Raw genomic sequence first — 17,445 nt, 5'->3', positions numbered from 1 at the left:
GGTAAGAGGACTTCTCCCTGAAGTGCTTATCAGACACAGTGCTTATCAGACACAGACTGCACTTCATGGTGCACATGTCTAAAGAGAGAAAAGTGAGCACCAGTGCATCCAAGGGTCAGTCTCAATTAGCCTGGGTGAAGAGTTCACAACAGTCTTTAATCTTGTCTGGTGTCCAACTTAAATCCCTGAAACATGGCAAAAATGCTGGTATCTAACCCAGTGGAGGGGTTATTTTTGGTAAAGATTCCACCCTGCAGATAAGCCTACGTAGCTAATGCTGCTGCAGGCACTCTGCAAAATCAGCCTGACCTGCTCCTCGACCCAGTAGCCACAGCTCTTCCCGTAAAGCTGGACAGTTGTCAAGGCCCCAAATGCCTCCTCTTAAATCAATACATTCCCTCTCCAATCATCCTCCCATGAAGCAGCAGATGCTAGAAGAGAAAGCCCATTACATAAGGTGCTTAAATTCCCACTGATAGCTCTAAGCAAAGCATGTAAAGATGCTCTTAAGAACATCTTGTGCCTGCTAGTTATTTTGCAGTGTTTTTCTGGTGCCCAGCAATGAAGGCACTGAAAAATTGCTGTATTATTAAATTCCTGGAGATTTTATGGGCATTCTGGAAAGCCTCTCAATTGAAATTTCCAGATTGCATTAAGCTGTGAGCATAAACAGGCCACGGTTCCACCTAACATTACCCTCCTCACTGTTCCACCTCGCAGCAGAGGCTGGAGAGGAGCTAACAGCTCAGGAACAGCATTGTGTCCAGCTGGCTCTTGGGGACAGGAGAGCCGCTGTCACGACTCTTCTGTGGCAGACAGGTGCAGCAGTTGCAGATCCCTCGGGCTGACCTCAAGGCATGAAGGGTTCACAGTGCCCAAAGCTGCCAGGGGCACCTGGAGCCCTTGGCAGGGAAGGGGAGCCCTGGCAGTGGTAGGGACTATCTTCCAGGAGCTTTTTACACTGGGGAGGGCCTTCAGCTGGAACACTGGAGGAATTTTATAGCTCTAGGAAGCCTGCAGGACAGAATTAATTTGCATACACACAATTAGCACATCCAGGATCTCTGCTATCTGGCTGGTCAGCCAGAGCTCCTGCTGCCAGACCGATGGAAATCCCCAAGAGCCAGTCACGGTCCTCATGGCCTGTTCATGCAGATATGCTGACAGAAAAAGATGAGAGGATACAGCTGGGGAAACCTGATAGGCATAGGCAGATCTGCCTCTTCTACCCCCCATCCAAAGGATGCACTCAGCAAAACCCCTCACAGCTCCTCCAGTGACAGATCTGCTGTGGGCTGGGGCAGCCTGTGCTAACAGAACCCTCTGCCATGGGCTCACAGCAGCAGCCCCAGGCCCTGGCTCACCCCTGGCAGGGGCATTTTCACAGGGCAGCACAAGGCTCTGGGCACACAATTCCTGCTCAAGGCATGAGCCCTTCCTGCTCTGCTCCTGCCCCTGCCTTGCTCAGCTCTGCAGCTCTTTGGCATCGATGCTGGCTGGGGATGGGTTTCACAGGCAGGCAGGAGAAAAGGGCACAAGGGTACAACTGGGACTCAAATCTGTTCCCAAAAGGAACAGCCTCAAAGCAGCCCCAACCACAGCCCTGTTCCACCTGCTCCCAGTCTCCCTGGTGGCACAGCCCTGCTGATGGCCAGACCCCGGGGCAGGATGTGCCCCTCCCTGTGCAGGACAGTTATCCACTCTAAAAACAGCTTTCCAAGCTTGACTGACTGGCACCTCTGCTCCACAGCCAGCAGGGCTGGCCCAGACATGCTTCAGATGATGATAAGAAGATGACTGTTCTTAAGTTAGTTTTTAAGACAGTGACAAGTTACATGTGGGAACAAATACAATAGTTCTGTTTCTGGGAAGCACAGTGATAAAGGCAGAGAAAATCACTTTCTAGGCTGAAGAAAATAAGCCAACAGAATTTTTTTAGTCTCTTCTATTTGACAGACATACTCCAAGCTCAGAACCCAGTAAATAGCTCTGCAAGAGACTTCTTCCATCAGCTCAAGAGTGGAGAGAGCACTCTGTTCCCATCCTCCTTCTCTCCCATTGCCCTCCCAATTCCTGACTCCAACTCCCAAGGCAAGCTGGACAATCCAGATCAATGTATTTTTCTAGAACCATTTTCAGAGCAATTTTTATCCACTCAAGATGACTACACAGCATGCACACAGCTTCTGTCTGTAAGGCTCCTTGCCCTGTCTTTTCTAGGTCTCAGTTCAAGTTCCTCTTTGCTCACCTTCATCCCACCATATTTAACCATTTATACATCATTTTTGGCAGTAAACCACACATACAATCGGTCTCTAGAATTAATCAATCTCTAGAACTGATCAGATTCTAGAACTCCTAAGCAAAAACAAGGACTCCAGCATTCCCTAGAAAAACACTTAAACAGCAAGTTACAGCACCACGTTAGCCCAGCTCCAAAGCAGAGCCTGCTGCCACTTTCTATGATAAAAATCTGTCTGGCAGCTGATTAGAGGAACAGTAACAAAGCCACAGAAATAGCAGAGGTTGGGGTGGGGGCTCCAAGCTCCCTTACCCCTCCGGAAGCAGCAGTGTATTGCCAAGGAGGATGCCAGGCTGGGCTGGCAGTGCCCACGTACCTGCAGGCCCGCGAGGTCGCAGCCCAGCCCTCGCACCCGGCGCAGCGTCACCGGCTCGCTGCTGTCCGTGCTCTCGGCAGCTCTAGCTGTCGCCCAGCGCCATAAACACTGCATTGTTATTGCTGTAATCTCCTCCACAACTAAAGGATTTTACAGGCAGTCATTATTCTCGTTTTAAATATAGGTTTTCAAAGAAATAAAGGAGCCCAGCAATTATAATCACCAGAGCTTTCGAGCTTCACAATGTCTAGAGCAAGTCACTGAGCAAAAATAGTCTTCACTCAGGAGTGGAGGAGTCAGCAGATATTCTAAACTGGAGCTGCTGCTCTATTTCTGACAGGAGAGCCTGGGAGCTTCTGTGCTTCCCTGCATGGCAGCTTTATTTGGGAGAGGACTGGGGGGAGCGAGGGGAGGGGAGGGGAGACAGAGAAACAGAGCATTGTTCCTCTCACCGCTGAGCTAAAGAACTCCTGCAATTAGGCTGCTTTTCAACAGTGTTATGTCACAGATTAGCACAGTCTTGAAAATACTCCCTCCAGTAGCACTAGAAATGCAAAGGGACTCAGAACCATTTAAAAAAGCAAAACCCCATCAACCCAGGCCTTTCTCCTTATTTGTCCCTGAGAGGCAGCAGGCACGGAGAGCCCTCCACTGCACCTCCTCCTGTGCCAGACCTGCTGTTATGTTCGGCTCTCAGAGGTGCCCAGGGCAGGGCTCTGAGGCAGCTCTTCTGAGACTCCACAGGTACTTGGCAACCTCTCCAGTTTCAGAGCCTGAAAGGCACAAGAAGAGAGGGCTGTTCTACCATGTGACCACACTGTGACACTTGTGCACTTTTCCTCCTCTCTGCACCATTTTTTGGAAGCCTTAAGAAGGAAACCCAGCATGCCTATTTCCCTTTTACAGCGACCTAACAGTATGTGAGAGATGGAAAGCTGTTCTCCACTGCCCAGAGCCAGAACCACTCGAGGGTCCCCATTTTCACAGCATGACCTGCTCAACTCTGTCTGCAAAGGCTCCTCCCCATCCTGTCACAGGCAGTGTGCACAAAGCAGGACACCACTCTAGACTTTGTAATAACTAACCTATTAAAGCTCCTTCTGTCAGTGATTTCCATTTTGAAAGCTTTCAGCTGAAATGCAGTTCAACGTGCTGTATGAAATCTAAACAACAGCAGGAATGATCCCATGATACCTGAGACATTTCTGAAAGGTAACTCATCCCAGACAGCTCAGCACTGTGCTGATGTCAGTGTCCAGCACCAACAGTGGCTGCATGGCTATTTTTTGAGCAGTGAAATAACAGGACCAAAAAAAAAACCACTGCAAGAGCAGAGCACTTAGTTTATTAGCCCAGCTATTTCCACTTCCCCCAGCTCACAGCCTGTTCCAGCATGCCTACTCAGAAATTATTTTAATGACCCACAAGGTGTTGCAGTTCTGCTGTCCAGCTAATACAAGTGCTACAGAAGCTGCCTGCAGCTGCATGAAATGGATGCAGAACCCTTAAAAGATAACCATACACTCAGAATCCCAGAGGAGTTTCAGTGCTTTGTACACTTCTTACAGTTCTGTCCCAGAAGGACCAGAGTTCATTTATTTGGACACTGCTTGGGACAGGGCAGCAAGAGAGCACAAATCAAAATAATACAGATCTGGGAAATTCTTTCTGCCTTAGACCAAACCCGAACTTGTTCACCCCTTTTAGTGACCACACATACAGGAGGGCAGTCTCAACCCTCTCTGCTTCCTGAATTAGCAGGATGTAGCAGATTTGAACTGTCCACCTCCCTCCTCCCTTTCCTTCACCTCTTCCCCCCTCCTTTCTGTAGGCATCACAAAGGATTTATAAAAGAGCTACAAAGACATTCTTTTAGACTCAGGCAATTCCAGTAACCTTAGAAACCAACACTAGCTGGGAGCCTGGCAGTTTGGCCACAGCAACAGGCTGCTTTTGTCCTCTCATTGTCAGTGCTGCACCTTTGGCTGTGCCACCCAAAACCTTGCTGGGCTGGAAGGCAACACCAGCACCACACTCAAAATGAACAGCAGGAAATAAAAGGAACCACTTCGTCCTGGACCCGTACTGTTTAACTAAGAGACCACTTAGTTACATCAGAACCAAGCTGGAATAACTTCCATGAAAATTTGTGGAATTTTTCACCCAGGCAGATTCCTGCTGAGGTCAAAGAAAAATTGTGGTTGTTTAGCGATCAAAGGAAACTGAATGAGAACATTGTGACCTGGCCTGCAGAGGCAAAAATGGGAAAAAGAATAGAAAAAGCCTTTTCTGCCTTGTTTAACTGTCAGTGAACTGAGCTCTACGTGTGTGTGTGTGAGACGGTAACAACAGTCCTGCTCTGGCTAATGCTGGGCACAGAACAGTGCAGCACAGCACTGTTAGTATCACAAAGGTAGTGAGTGATTAAGTCCTGCCGTGGCTCCCAGAGCCACAGGCAGCTGGGAATGCACTGAAGGGACAGGAGGGCGCTGTGGGGGCTGTGTCCCCTCCTTACCTGCACCACCTCCTTCCTGACGTTGACGATGTCCAGCCAGTCGTTGAAGCGGGGGTAGCTGTTGAGCTCGGCGGTGCGGTCGCTCAGGGGCACGCTCAGCTTGCACTGCCGCTGCCGGTGGATGTAGTCAATCAGCTTCACCTGGGGAGCAGAACACACACTCTGAGCTTCCTGGGCACGGGCTGACTTTCCCAGGCTGTGCTTGTACTCGGGGTGTGCTGGCTTGTGAGCAGGGCTCTTACATGACACGGGAGTGACATCCTCCTGTGAGCTCTGGGGAAATCCACGCAGTGCATTTCCCTCACACTGAGCTTCTTTGCTCTTCAGCATTCCAGCAGAAGGCAGGGCCTGCTCTAAACCCCCATCAACAGCAGTTCTGAGGCAGGAATAGCCAAAGTACCCAAAGACTCTGAGGCCTGTTATCTGATGGGCATTTCTATTACAAAATCAACATTAAAACCAGCTAACTTAAAAGAACAAAAATTCAGGCAGTTGGACTAGATGATTTCTGCACATCTTCTATTCTAAAGTTTTATCCCAAAGCTTTTATCTCCTGACCATCTCATGGCAAATGCACTACACAGAATTCTTCACTTAAGGCACAAAAGAATAAAACAGCAAAAACGAGTATTGTTTGTGCCTTATGTTTGCTTATCAAAAAGAAAATACTCTCCAAAGATTGCACACTGTGTCACACATTCCCATGAGGCAGGCTTAAGCTTCAAAACCTTCCTAAGAAAACAATGCCTCAAAGCAAGTTAGCTGATCTATGATTTATAAACCAAAACATGTTCTTAGTCAACAAATTTTAGCATCTGGGACATGATCAGACTGAAAATGTAAAGGAAATAACAAACATGGATTCTTCAACCATCATGTGTCTCCTCTTACAGTTTAAGTGCTTTCCTATGAAGTTAGTTAAGAGCATGTTTTATGAGCAATCTATTCCTTACAGCTATCAGCTGTAACAAGTTTGTCCCTGCCCACACACCAAATTCTGACAGCAGTGCCATGCAGTTTGAGATTTGTCAAAAAGTGTGTGAATACTGAAGTGATTCCAATTCCTGTAATGCCCAGAGCAATGCAAAGCACTGCCATTCCCAGGAGAGGCAATCCAGGACTGCCATGTCCTAGAAACTCAGCCATCCCTTTGCATTCTCGCCCTGACCACCCCTGCTGAAACCAGAGAAGCCTTTTCACCACAACTTCCCAACAGGGCTTTGGAGCCCCAGCCCTACAATGAACTGGAAATCCCAACCATTCATTCTCAGTACCTCTTTTTATATAAAGGGGCTCACAGCACTTCCTTTTTTCCACCCCTGCTCTGCTTCCTCGGCCAGAGCAGGGCAGGGCAGGGACTGGCTGTGGGCTCAGCAGTGCCTGGGCCCCAGTGGCTGCCACGCTGCTGCTGTGTGCCAGGCAGGGCCCAGGGGCTCTGTCCCTGCCCTGTGTGCCCTGTGCTGGGCCCTGTGTCACCCCAGGGGCTGCTGCTGGCTGTGCTCTGGCTGCCCTCTCTGCGCCAGCCCCTCAGCTGTGCCCTGCCCCGAGTTCCCCTGGCTCTGGAGCAGGGCAGCTGGGATCCTGCAGGCAGCCCTGTGCACTCTGGGGCACACATGTGTCACAGGCAGCCTCAGTGTTGACCTTCTGCTTTCCCATGTCACACGTCCTTTCCCGCAGCAGCCTGTCCGCAGGGCTCTCCTGTTCACCGCCATGGCAGAAAGCAGCTTGCAGGTGGTGTCCCAAGGATTTTCCTGCTCGGTGCTTGGTTTAAATTTTCTTTCTTTCGGCGTGCTTTTCCCCTCTATGGACACTGACACTGGGATGAGTGGATGGGCAAGGGCCCCTCAGGACAGGCAGAAAGAAGAGGCTGCAGGAAGTTTGTAGACTCAACAGCCCCCGGTATGCCAAAAATCAGCTTACACAAATGAGAAACAGCTTCCCAACTGTGCAATAGCTATGTCATGGAAAAGAGAAGGAAGACAGAGATCACCCAAGCCTTGTCTCTTTGCAGAGGCCACTCGAGGGAAGGGCCAATGACGATATGTGTTCTGATACACAAACTGCAACCACAACATCCAGCCCAGGCAGACAGCTCAGCGTGTTTGTGAGCCTGTCCATGGAATTCCCAGGGCACTGCAGGATGTAGCTGCTGCTGCCCCTGGCTCACCTCACCCTTCCCCATTCCTGGGAACACCTCAGGGTTGCAGAGCACCTAGGGACAGAGGCAAGATTGCACAGTGATTCTGGAACAGGTACAGCCAGCCCTGATGGGCCTGTGTCTAAAGCAGCAGCTTGGATCTGCAGTCTGACTATAATCTGTTATTTTAGTGTAGGATCTCCCATCAGGCAAGATTTATTTTTCCTGGAAGAAGGATGAGTTATCAGCATACTCTGTAAAGACAGAACTCCATGCTTCGTTATATGGAACACTAATTACAGGCAAATGCCCTAAAAGTAGCACATGCTCCAGAATAAAGCAGGGAACTGCAGGCATTGGAGGTGTCAGAATCTGTTCTAAAAACCACAGTGGAAGGAAAGGAGGGCTTAGCATCTATTTATAAATGAGAAATCACAAATTATGTAAAAGAAACTGTACAGAAAATGTGTGCCCCACGTTACCCAATTCCAGCATGCAGTGTCACGAGGACAGCACGCTGCTCCAGGCAGGATATGGCTGAGGTACAGCCACTGCTTTTGCACTCCTCACAGAAGTTCTCCTGGCCAGCCCCAGAGTAACTCCAGAAGCATCACATGAGTAAGAGAACAGAGCTGGGCTGCACTCCTGGCTCTGACACAGACTGGTCTGAGTGGTCAGGAGCAAATGCACTCATCCCTCCCCTTCTCCCTGCACAGCTCTGCCTGCTCCTCCTGCAGGAGCTCCCTGGAGCAGGCACCGGCCTCAGCTGGTTCGGTACTGCTTAAAAAATACCAGTTCAAGAATTTCCCCTGCCCAGGTGTCATCCATAGCACAAACTCCTAAAGGACACTGCTGGAAGGGACTCTGTGCAGCATGGATTTCAATGTGGAGCTTTTCTCCTTTGCTGGAATGTAACGAATTCTCCAAAATGGATAAGCACTCTGGCAGCACAGGTCTGAGTGTCTCAGAGGGCCAAGGCTGGTTTTTCCCGGATAACTCTTTCGCTTTTACTCCTCAAGTCCAAATTTGTTTTCCCCTAGTCCTATAAATAGTGTATTTGCATTCTCGTCCCAGCCTACATGCACCACGCTTCTCCCCTAGGATGAATTTCATTTTGTTGTTTCCTGCCCAGACTTTTTACTAAACTACATGGTTTGGCTTTAATAGCTGAGCTGTTGCAAAACCCTTTTCTGAGAATATAATAAAATTTCTGGGTTCAGTGACGCACATAAAAACCCACAACCAGCACACAGGTCTCCAACCACAAACTAGACTGAGAGATAAAGCCAATAGTAGCTACTCACTGCCTGCTTGCTAAATGGCACGTCCTACTCATCACAAACGGCAAACCCCACACCAGAAGCAGCAGTACTCCAGCTGCCTTGAACCCACAGAGATGGGAAAGGGCGAGAACAGAGAGAGGATACGGAGCAGCTGGAGCACATCACTGACTCCAGGGCAGAGCCCTGCTGCTCTGCCTGGTGCAGCTGATGGCCAGGACACCAGTCCTCACTGCTCTGAGAAGGGCACATGCTGCCAGGGGCTCCTGGATGCATGGTCATCTCCTTACAGCACATTTAAAGACCCATTTCCAGCACAGATGAGAAGCAGGTCCAAGAAGTTTAGGAGAAATCTGCCACGCTTGTACTTTTTAATTTATTTCTGCAAAATAAACAGCAGATCTCTTGAGATGCAAGTCTACCCATATCCATAACCTCCAGCCAACAGCTGGGACTTTAGAGGACGATAAACAAAAAGCAAATGCCCACAAGTTTTTCAGCTGCACTTCTGCAGACATGGCACAGAAAGGCATCTGAAAAACCAGATCACTGACACTGGGGTGCAGAATTCAGGAGATACTAACCAGATAAATCAAGTTTCATGCATTTGGGCATCAATTCTCCCCAAGCTTCTTGTTGATTATGTTTTATTTGTGTTTAGAAAAGTGGCATCTTGTTCCAGAGTCACTAAAAGGCATTAAACTTAGACCTATTGCAGCTTCTGCACTTTGTCAAAACCCAGTCTGAATCCAATGCACTTGATCCAAATAAACATGGAAAAAGGAGCAAAGGCTAGAAGACTCCCCATTTTTCTGAAGCCTTCTGTGGCTTAGTTTCATGTTTTTAATCTGCTTATCTTGAAATACCCTATAAATGCAGCAAATATAGTAATTTTCAACTCACAAAAAACAAGGGAGACTTGGAAATTATAAATGGAAATTATAAATTAACTTGGAGACAGGCAGAGGGAGGACTCTGCTATACAAAGGTGCCAGCCAAGATTTCTTCAGAATATCAACAGTTGGAGACCAAGTTTGATTCAATCATACGTTTCACAACCAAATGCCATGTTTTCACACTTTCACAAAACTTATAATCTGCTCAGTGAAGCCTGCAACTTTTCTTGTTGACTTGAAACATACGCAATGTTTAGAAGAGGAGTTTTGCAATACCCATAACAAACAACTGTCATGATTTAATCAACAAATCAAGCACATGGTCAAAAGCAGATCCTATTGCTCCTGTGCCCAGAGATGAAATCTCTGGGAGCCTGGCAGCACTGGAGGAGATGATAAACATGAGCTTACACGGAAACTTCCAAGGCTACAACCAAGTCCTGCCCTACAATTTACCCAGCTGCTGGCTGAGGCTTTAAAAGGATCAGATCGATGTATGGCCCAGCTCTTGCATGTGGTTAAGAGAAATGCAAATCATCTATCTTGCCTCAGACAGGAATTAATCAGGAAGGAACTCCTCTATTAAGCTCCTGCCAAGAACCAGCCCAGAGGGCAGGGAGCACTCCCTGCAGCACCCCAGCAGCTCCTGGTGCAGCAGGACATGCACTGGCCAGACCAGGATCACAGCGTGAGGGATGTTCTGCATTTCTGCCTCCTCAAACAGAAGACAAAACTTCTGAGCCGGAGTTTATCTGCACAGGGCACTGGGGAGAGTCAGATGAGTCATCTGAAGGCATCCAGTGAAAGTGGATTCCCTTCACACCTTTTGCTGACTCTTATCTATTCTCCCCAGTGCCATTATATATACAAATGCTATGTCAGACCAAAAAACCTTCCAGGCCACCTGAGAACTGAAGAGAACATAAAAGGTCAGAATTGGACTTACCAAATTTGTCTCTGAAGTCATGCTTGACAACCATGTGAGAAACTGATAAAGATCTCACCAGCTACTGGGAGAGCAGCAGCATGTGAGGATACTTCAGGGCACTTTCTCAAAGTCATCCAGTTTAAAGTGAAAAAAGGGTGCAGCAGGGTTGATCCTTGCAAGGGAAAGGCCTAGGATGTCACTGTTATACAGCACACAGATCTGGGGCAGAGCTCAGAAAGCCCCTGTGCAGGTGCCCACACAAGGCTCAGCTCTGCCAGGGGTCTGCAGGCACAGGACAGGCTTCTCTGTGCTGTGCAGCCAACCATCCAAACCAGTTCTGCTCCATGTGAGGGTCTGCAGGGCCCTTCAGCTGACAACAACCCAACCGTGCCGCAGCTCTGCCCACAGAGCACTGAGCTGCTCCTTTGTGAACCCAAGCTCTCAGCGGCTGACTCATCTGAATGCCCCCAGCTATCTGGATGGTAATCAGCCTCTGATCACAGCATCACCAGCACCAACTGCAGCCTCAGAAATTCTCATTTCCCCCTCTGTTCAGACAACTCCTCCTTGTGCCTGTAGGTATAAAGATACCTGATGGCAGTGTGAAGTGTTCCCTTTCTAGTACAGGGAGAATTGAACCACTGCCTGGTTTTGACTAGTTTAGAACCAAATCTGCTTGCTTAAACTGAGAGAGTGGGTCTGTACCCTTTTCACATGACATATGCTCAATTTGCAGTGAAATCTGATCCAAACCTGTTCATAGAACACTTCGTTCAGCCACAGAGAAAACCATCCTTCCCATCTGTGCTTCCATTAGGAACAGTCACATAATGCAGGATTCAGCTGGAGAGTCTCACAATCTCACAGATTTCCAAACTACCTTGAGATCAGCAAGAAATTCAAACAGCTCTTTCCAAGGCAAGCACAGGATCTGCACAGGACCCAAAGTACGAGGAAGAGAAGCAAAACACTGCATTTCAAGGAATTATTTGTATCCTAAAAAATTAGGTCACTCCATTTGCCACCCACATGGCTTTGCCCTCAAAACCAATAGAACCGAAGCTACTGAAGGATGATATTGTGACCTGTATTTTCACCAGCCATGCATGGTAAAATAGGTATCAAAACAAAATATTACAGAGAAATAACTGGCAGCAAAGTCATTTGCTTTATTTGAGGTGGCATCCGAGAAATAAAAGGGGCTCACTTACTTCCACGTCAGCCTCTGACCTGCAGCCTGTGGAATTCATTCTCTGCTTGAACCCAGCTGACTCATTCAGCAAGAAGCTTGGCAGTGAGCAGGACACCTGTCCAGAATGGGAGGCCTGGTTTCTGTAGCTTTAGCTGTGCTGAAACAGTAGCAGAGCCTGGTGCATTTGCTATCCCCCCCTGCCCTGGTCACACAGGGGCAGTGACAGGCCCCAGGTCTGGGGTGACTGCTGTGCTGGGCCATGCCCTTGAACAAGAGTGGCTGCAGAACAGTGGCACTGCTCCGAATGCCACAAACACCTCAGGAACATCAATGCACTCAAAGGACCCCATGCAGGAGCACCTTGTTAAAAAAAAGAAAGAGGAAGAAGGATTAAAATAATTTGCACAAAGTGAAGGAGCAGCTCTGAAGAGGGGCCACGAAAGCTCTCTCAGTGCTCTGCTCTAAGCAGTGGCTCCCAGCAGCAGGGACTCTGAAAAGCAGAAGGTGTCAGGAGGGATGGAACAAGCCCCCAGGTGGCAGTCCCACCACGGAGCCCTGGTGCCAGCCCTGCTGCTCCTGCAGGACCCAGCTGTGCTGCTCAGGGACTTTGGGCTCACTTGTAACAGAAAAGGAAATAATTTCTCAATGCATTGCTAAACAGACCCTGCAAAACAGGACCCAGCACAAGCCAGCAGGAAAGGGTGCTGGCAAGGTGTGCTGGGGGGGAGAGGCCTTAGGAGAAACTGGTAAATACAAGCACAGAGAGGTAGAGGGGTAGGGAGAGATGGAACACCAGATGGATGGATTTTCCTTTGAACCCTCAGTCATGCCTGAGGCTGACACAATAGCCACTGCCCAAACACTACAGTATGTTATTTCTGCTTTGTCAAATGATGCAGACAGCATCATTTCTGGGTCACTTGAAGGCCACATACCACTCCTTTTCTTCTCCACTCTTCTCTTTTTCACAATCCCAGCAAGTGAAGCTGTAAACATTCAGTTGAGGCCTTCCCAGCTAAGAGTAGGAGGATGAAACTGCACAATCAAGTAGTTCCCTGAGCCTCATAACATAATTCTCTTCAAAGATTTCGTCCCAGCGAGGCATCCGAGCCTAATGCAGCTACAGGAACAGTGCTCTTTTTAAAGATCAGAGATTTCACACCCACTGAACACTAAAAATGAAAGCCCTCCCCCTCCCCTTGCAACCCGAGGACACACAAGTGTAACAGAATGACTGAGAGCATTCTGCAAGACTAAGAACTGTACTTGCCATTTGCTGAGCACAGCCCTGCTGCTGCCACATGAGATCTGCTGCTCTCAGCTCCCCTGCAGCCAGCGGGGCCTCTTCACCTCGGCCACGGCTGATCGGGCTCAGCTGTGCCTCCACAGGGAGCACAGCAAGCTCCTCCTGCCCAGCCTCTCCTGAAGGCTATTGCTATTTCACACTGCCCTACAGACCTGTGCAGCTTTCCCCTCCCTCATGGAGTTGGGGCACAGCCATTGGGCAGGCCAGTGGATTTACCCAGCTGTGAAGAACACCACACAGGCTTCTCCAAGCAGTGCAGGTAAACGAGTACCTGTCCAACCCTGTGAAGTCCTACAGAGGCAAATTCAGCCCAAACATAACATTAATACTCTGCCTCTCTCTATAATTATTCAGTATCTTGGCAAACCCACTGGATCTCTCCTCCCATGAAGAAAACAATTACCCCCCACCCCTGGGGGCTTTCAAACGACTGCAGCAGAAGGCAGCAAGTGACAGTGAGAAAGACTATGGAAGGCTCAGAATCTGGAAAGGAAGCACCAGGCCATGCTCTGGGGATAGGAGTTGTGTTACAGCCCATGGATCTCTCTGTAAAATTCAAAACTTTAAGTGCCTTTAAAGAGAATATCCTCCATAGTTTTTATGGCACTAATCATTCTCACACATCTCTGAAAGAACTCTCAGGTATGTTTGGCTGATGGTTCAGGAAGTGGAAATAAAGACACCAACAAGCTGTGCATGTGTAAACTTAGAGCCTAAATAAAGGCAAGTTTACAGCAGACAGTATAAAGCCAGACATTTCCTTCAGCAAGGTCAGGAAGAGAATGACTAATTGTGGATCCCCGTCATATTCCTGCACTTCCCTTTCCTCATTGCAGGCCTCATTCTGCAGGTCCTGAGCACCCCGAGCTGGCACAGAGTGAGCTCCAAGGCAAACACCTTGGATGGGGTCTGAACACTCCCCAGGACAGAACTGAGAGGTCTTGGAAGGAATCAAGCTCCTTCAATGGAGCATTTAGGTGTCCCTAATCCCAAAGGCTTTTTCCCATGTTTCTTCCCCTGCCTTCACAGCGATCTTCCTTTTGTCTTACACTTTTCTTTTTCTGTAGCCTCAATAAAATACAAGCACAAACCTCCAGTCTCTACCATTCCCTCACGTACTGGCTGGGGAATGAGACAGATTAGCAGTTTGTTCTCAGGCTTATTAGCACACCAAGGGAAGGAAACAAAAACACAACAATATCAAATCCTCTGCTTGTTTGACTCAATTATTCGAGCACTTCCAGAGTTCACCTTCCCCTCCTCCACGGCACACACGGTTCCCCAGACTGCTGCCGGGCTGGGCTTTGGGGAAGAGGTTTACACAGAGAAGTGTTAAATCTCTGTAAGAGCAGGCTGCAGGTCGTGGAGCTGAAGATGTTCTGTCTCTGCACCCTGGGAAATCTCAGCTAAGAAACTGTATTCTCTGAAATGCTCCCAATTATTGGGTTTCTGCTAGAAAGAACTGAGCTATTTTGGCAAGGACTGGGGGTCACATTTCTCTTTTCACAGACACTGAGTGAGTGAGAAAGCTGCCATGGCTCATTGCTCACATTTTGTTTTTCAAAAAATCTCCTTGGGGCTCTCTCTTACTGGTTCACATTTGCTGTAGCAACCACGAGGGGTTTTTATCATTAGTTAAATACAAATACAGGATTTAGAGTGCAGACACCTGAACCCAGATTGCCAACCCCAAAAAGAACATTTTTTCCTTATGACCCTGAGACTTTCACCCAAACCATGTTGTGCCCACTTAAAAAGTAGAGAAAAATACAGGTGATGACCCAGTAATAGTTGTATGAGGAAAAATACAGAGGAGACTGATAAGCAGTAATTGGCCATACAGCAGACAGTTCTGCAACACCTACCTGGCATCATTGAGCAGCCTAGAAAGATTTTAATCAACACTTGAAAAAAGATCACAGATACAAAGATAACAAGGTCCAAGCTCAGCATCTTTCAGGCAGGTACAATATCCATTACTTTTGTGAATTTCCACAGAAACTTCACACACCACATTTGTCTCTGTACCTAAGCAGAACAGGAGGTTGGGGTTGGGGCTGGTTTTCCTTTGGTTTTGCTCATTTAAGAGAAGTGTACTGTGACAGTTGGCTAAAACCAAGTTTCTCATTTTCAAAGCATTCTATGGAAGCAAATTAAAGTTCTCAAAACATATTCTTCTAATAAAAACCAGCATTAAATGTACAATGGAAGAAAACGTGCCAGTTTAGAATCAGAGTTTAAGCATTTTGCTTGTGTGTCCAAAAATTATTTTATGCAGAATTTGTGAAAAATCTGAGCTTGACGTTTTTGCTCCAGTTGGGGGTTGGAAAAAGGCCTTTAGAACAGAGCAAAGTCCTCACACTTGCCATCACTTCCACAATTCAGAAAAAAGTCCAGAGCATCAGCCTGTAAGAAACATTCTAAAACATTATTTATGCACTTGTATGGTTTCATTCCATTTCTCTTTTCATGCTCTACAGGCTCTTTAGGAAATACTCTTCAGAAAACTTCTTCATCACCCCTTTGCACCCGTTGTGCTGAGTTACATCTCTTTTGTCTTAAAGTCTGTCCTTGGATTATGTGCTGGAGAGAAGCTGAGCAGGCTCTGGGTTCAGGGTCTCCACTGCCCCTGCTCAGCCCAGAGGAGGGACTCACTGTGCTGAGCCACATCCACCAGAAACACACCAAACCCAAACTGCTGAGGAGAAAAGAAAAAGCCATTGTAACAGTCTGTGTGCTAGTCTGTCATGGAAATACTCTCCTCCCAAGGAGCAGGGGAGACACAAAGGGATTCTGTGTTGTATTTCTCTGCCTGCCAGCGGACAGCTCTGAGTGCTGGATGCAAATTCATGCCACAGGAGTTGAGAATTTTCACTGCAGCCAAGCAGCTCTGCATCATTATACAAAGATCACTCATGGGTTTGTCCGACTCCATTTACAGTATTTCACCTTGATCTCTCCAACAGGAACATGGATAAGTTAGGCATTACTGAAAATCCTGGATCCTGAGGATGCTGTAGAAAGCTGCAATGCCACACCTGTACAGTGGCAGACTCTAAATGCCACTGCTACTCTACTACACCTCCTGCCAGGTGTGCTGTAAAACACTACTGGGAGTAACTCTTTCTAGCACTCCTCCAGAATACCAAAGCCAGAAACACAGTGAAGGCCTACAAATGGCCAAGGCATCCAGCAGATCTGCAGACAGCTTCTTACCTGTCTCACAGGCACAAAGTCAGTGCCCACACTCAGCTTTCCTAATACTTGGCTTGATCCAAAAGAGAGCACAAGCTGTCCTTCCACAGCTCAGTCACTCTGAGGATTTCCACAAAAGCAAAACTTAGAGTGCTCAGCCATCCCAGGATGAGCAAACAAAATAGCAGAATTCCCTAAGTATCAGCAGTCTTGCTTTAGAATCAACTTCTGAATCCAAAAATGTCTTGAACAAAAAGAAAAAAAAAACTTTTTACCTCCATCCTTCCTTCATAGTCTTATTTCTCTTTTGTGTTTTGGCAAAGGAAACTTATAAATTCAACTAGATTGTTTACAGTATAATCTTGAAAGTGCAAATAATCAGCAGCACATTATTATTAGCTTTCCAGCTGTGATCTCATTCAAAGAACACTGAAGTTATCTGAAACTTCCAGATGCCCTGATTTCCCCGAATGCTGGACGAGGTCCTGCCCGTGCTGCCTGTCACCCCAGCAGTACAACTGAGCCTTGTGCTGGGTTAGGTTACAAACACAGGCATTTGGGAGCTCAATAGAAGCAGTCTGGCTGCGCAGGCTCTGGAGCCCATTTCCATGGCCTGCCTGCAAAGCCCCTGCATGTCCAGTCTTGCAAGCTCTTCAGCACCGCCACTGCCAATCATTTCCTTCAGCTGGAAGGAGAAAGGGAGAGGGCTGAGCACAGTCACCCAGAAATAGGAAGCTGTAGCATTACTCACTACCTTGAGGACCTGCCTGCTCCTCCTTTTCAATTACTCAGCAGATGTTCTTCAATCAGTTACTGGGTTTGTGCGTGCACCTGCCAAAGCCCGATTTCGCAGGACACGCATGCACCCTCTGAGCCCAGGAGGCACAGCCTGCTCCCCTCCCGGCCCTGGGAGTGAGCCGCCGCCCGCTCACGGCCCCGCACAGCCCGGCGTGCCCACGGCAGCGTTCCCAGCCGCTCCATCGCCGAGCTGCTTCTCGGGGCTGCTGCAGTAAAAAACAGCAAAGCTACCCCCAGGAAGGAAAATGCTGCTTCCAAAAAAAGCCACAGTTCTTAAAAATTCCGGTTTGCCACATACACTACAGTCCCCTGTGCCAAGGCTCTGTGTTCTGTTCTCATGATGAGACTCAGGAGGGGGGTTTGCTTCAAGTATTAATGCAGAGTTGGGGGCTTCTGTCTTGTCTGGGGTATTTTGTCTTCTTGCAGAGAAAACAGAGTAGGGACACAGCTGAAAAAAATGTGCGTTTAAAAAAAAGTCAACTATAGGAAATTGCTTAACTGGAATGTGGCAACTTGCCACATTCTCTCTTTTAAAACTGCAAAACAGCTTTATTTTAACAAGCTGCTATGAGATTGTACT

At 47.9% G+C, this 17,445-nt stretch overlaps 1 protein-coding gene across 1 annotated transcript in view; it reads right to left on the bottom strand.

The window, feature by feature from the left end:
* The window catches only part of KSR1 (kinase suppressor of ras 1), a 47,787-nt gene that overhangs the window by 17,260 nt on the left and 13,082 nt on the right, over nt 1-17,445 (bottom strand). The window contains exon 2 of the mRNA XM_058817681.1: nt 5,134-5,274. Within this exon, the coding sequence (XP_058673664.1) occupies nt 5,134-5,274 (141 nt within the window). The remainder of the gene's footprint in view (nt 1-5,133; nt 5,275-17,445) is intronic.

This window comes from Ammospiza caudacuta, chromosome 20, assembly GCF_027887145.1.
Source record: "Ammospiza caudacuta isolate bAmmCau1 chromosome 20, bAmmCau1.pri, whole genome shotgun sequence".
NCBI lineage: Eukaryota > Metazoa > Chordata > Aves > Passeriformes > Passerellidae > Ammospiza > Ammospiza caudacuta.
This window is presented reverse-complemented; position numbering and strand designations above follow the sequence as displayed.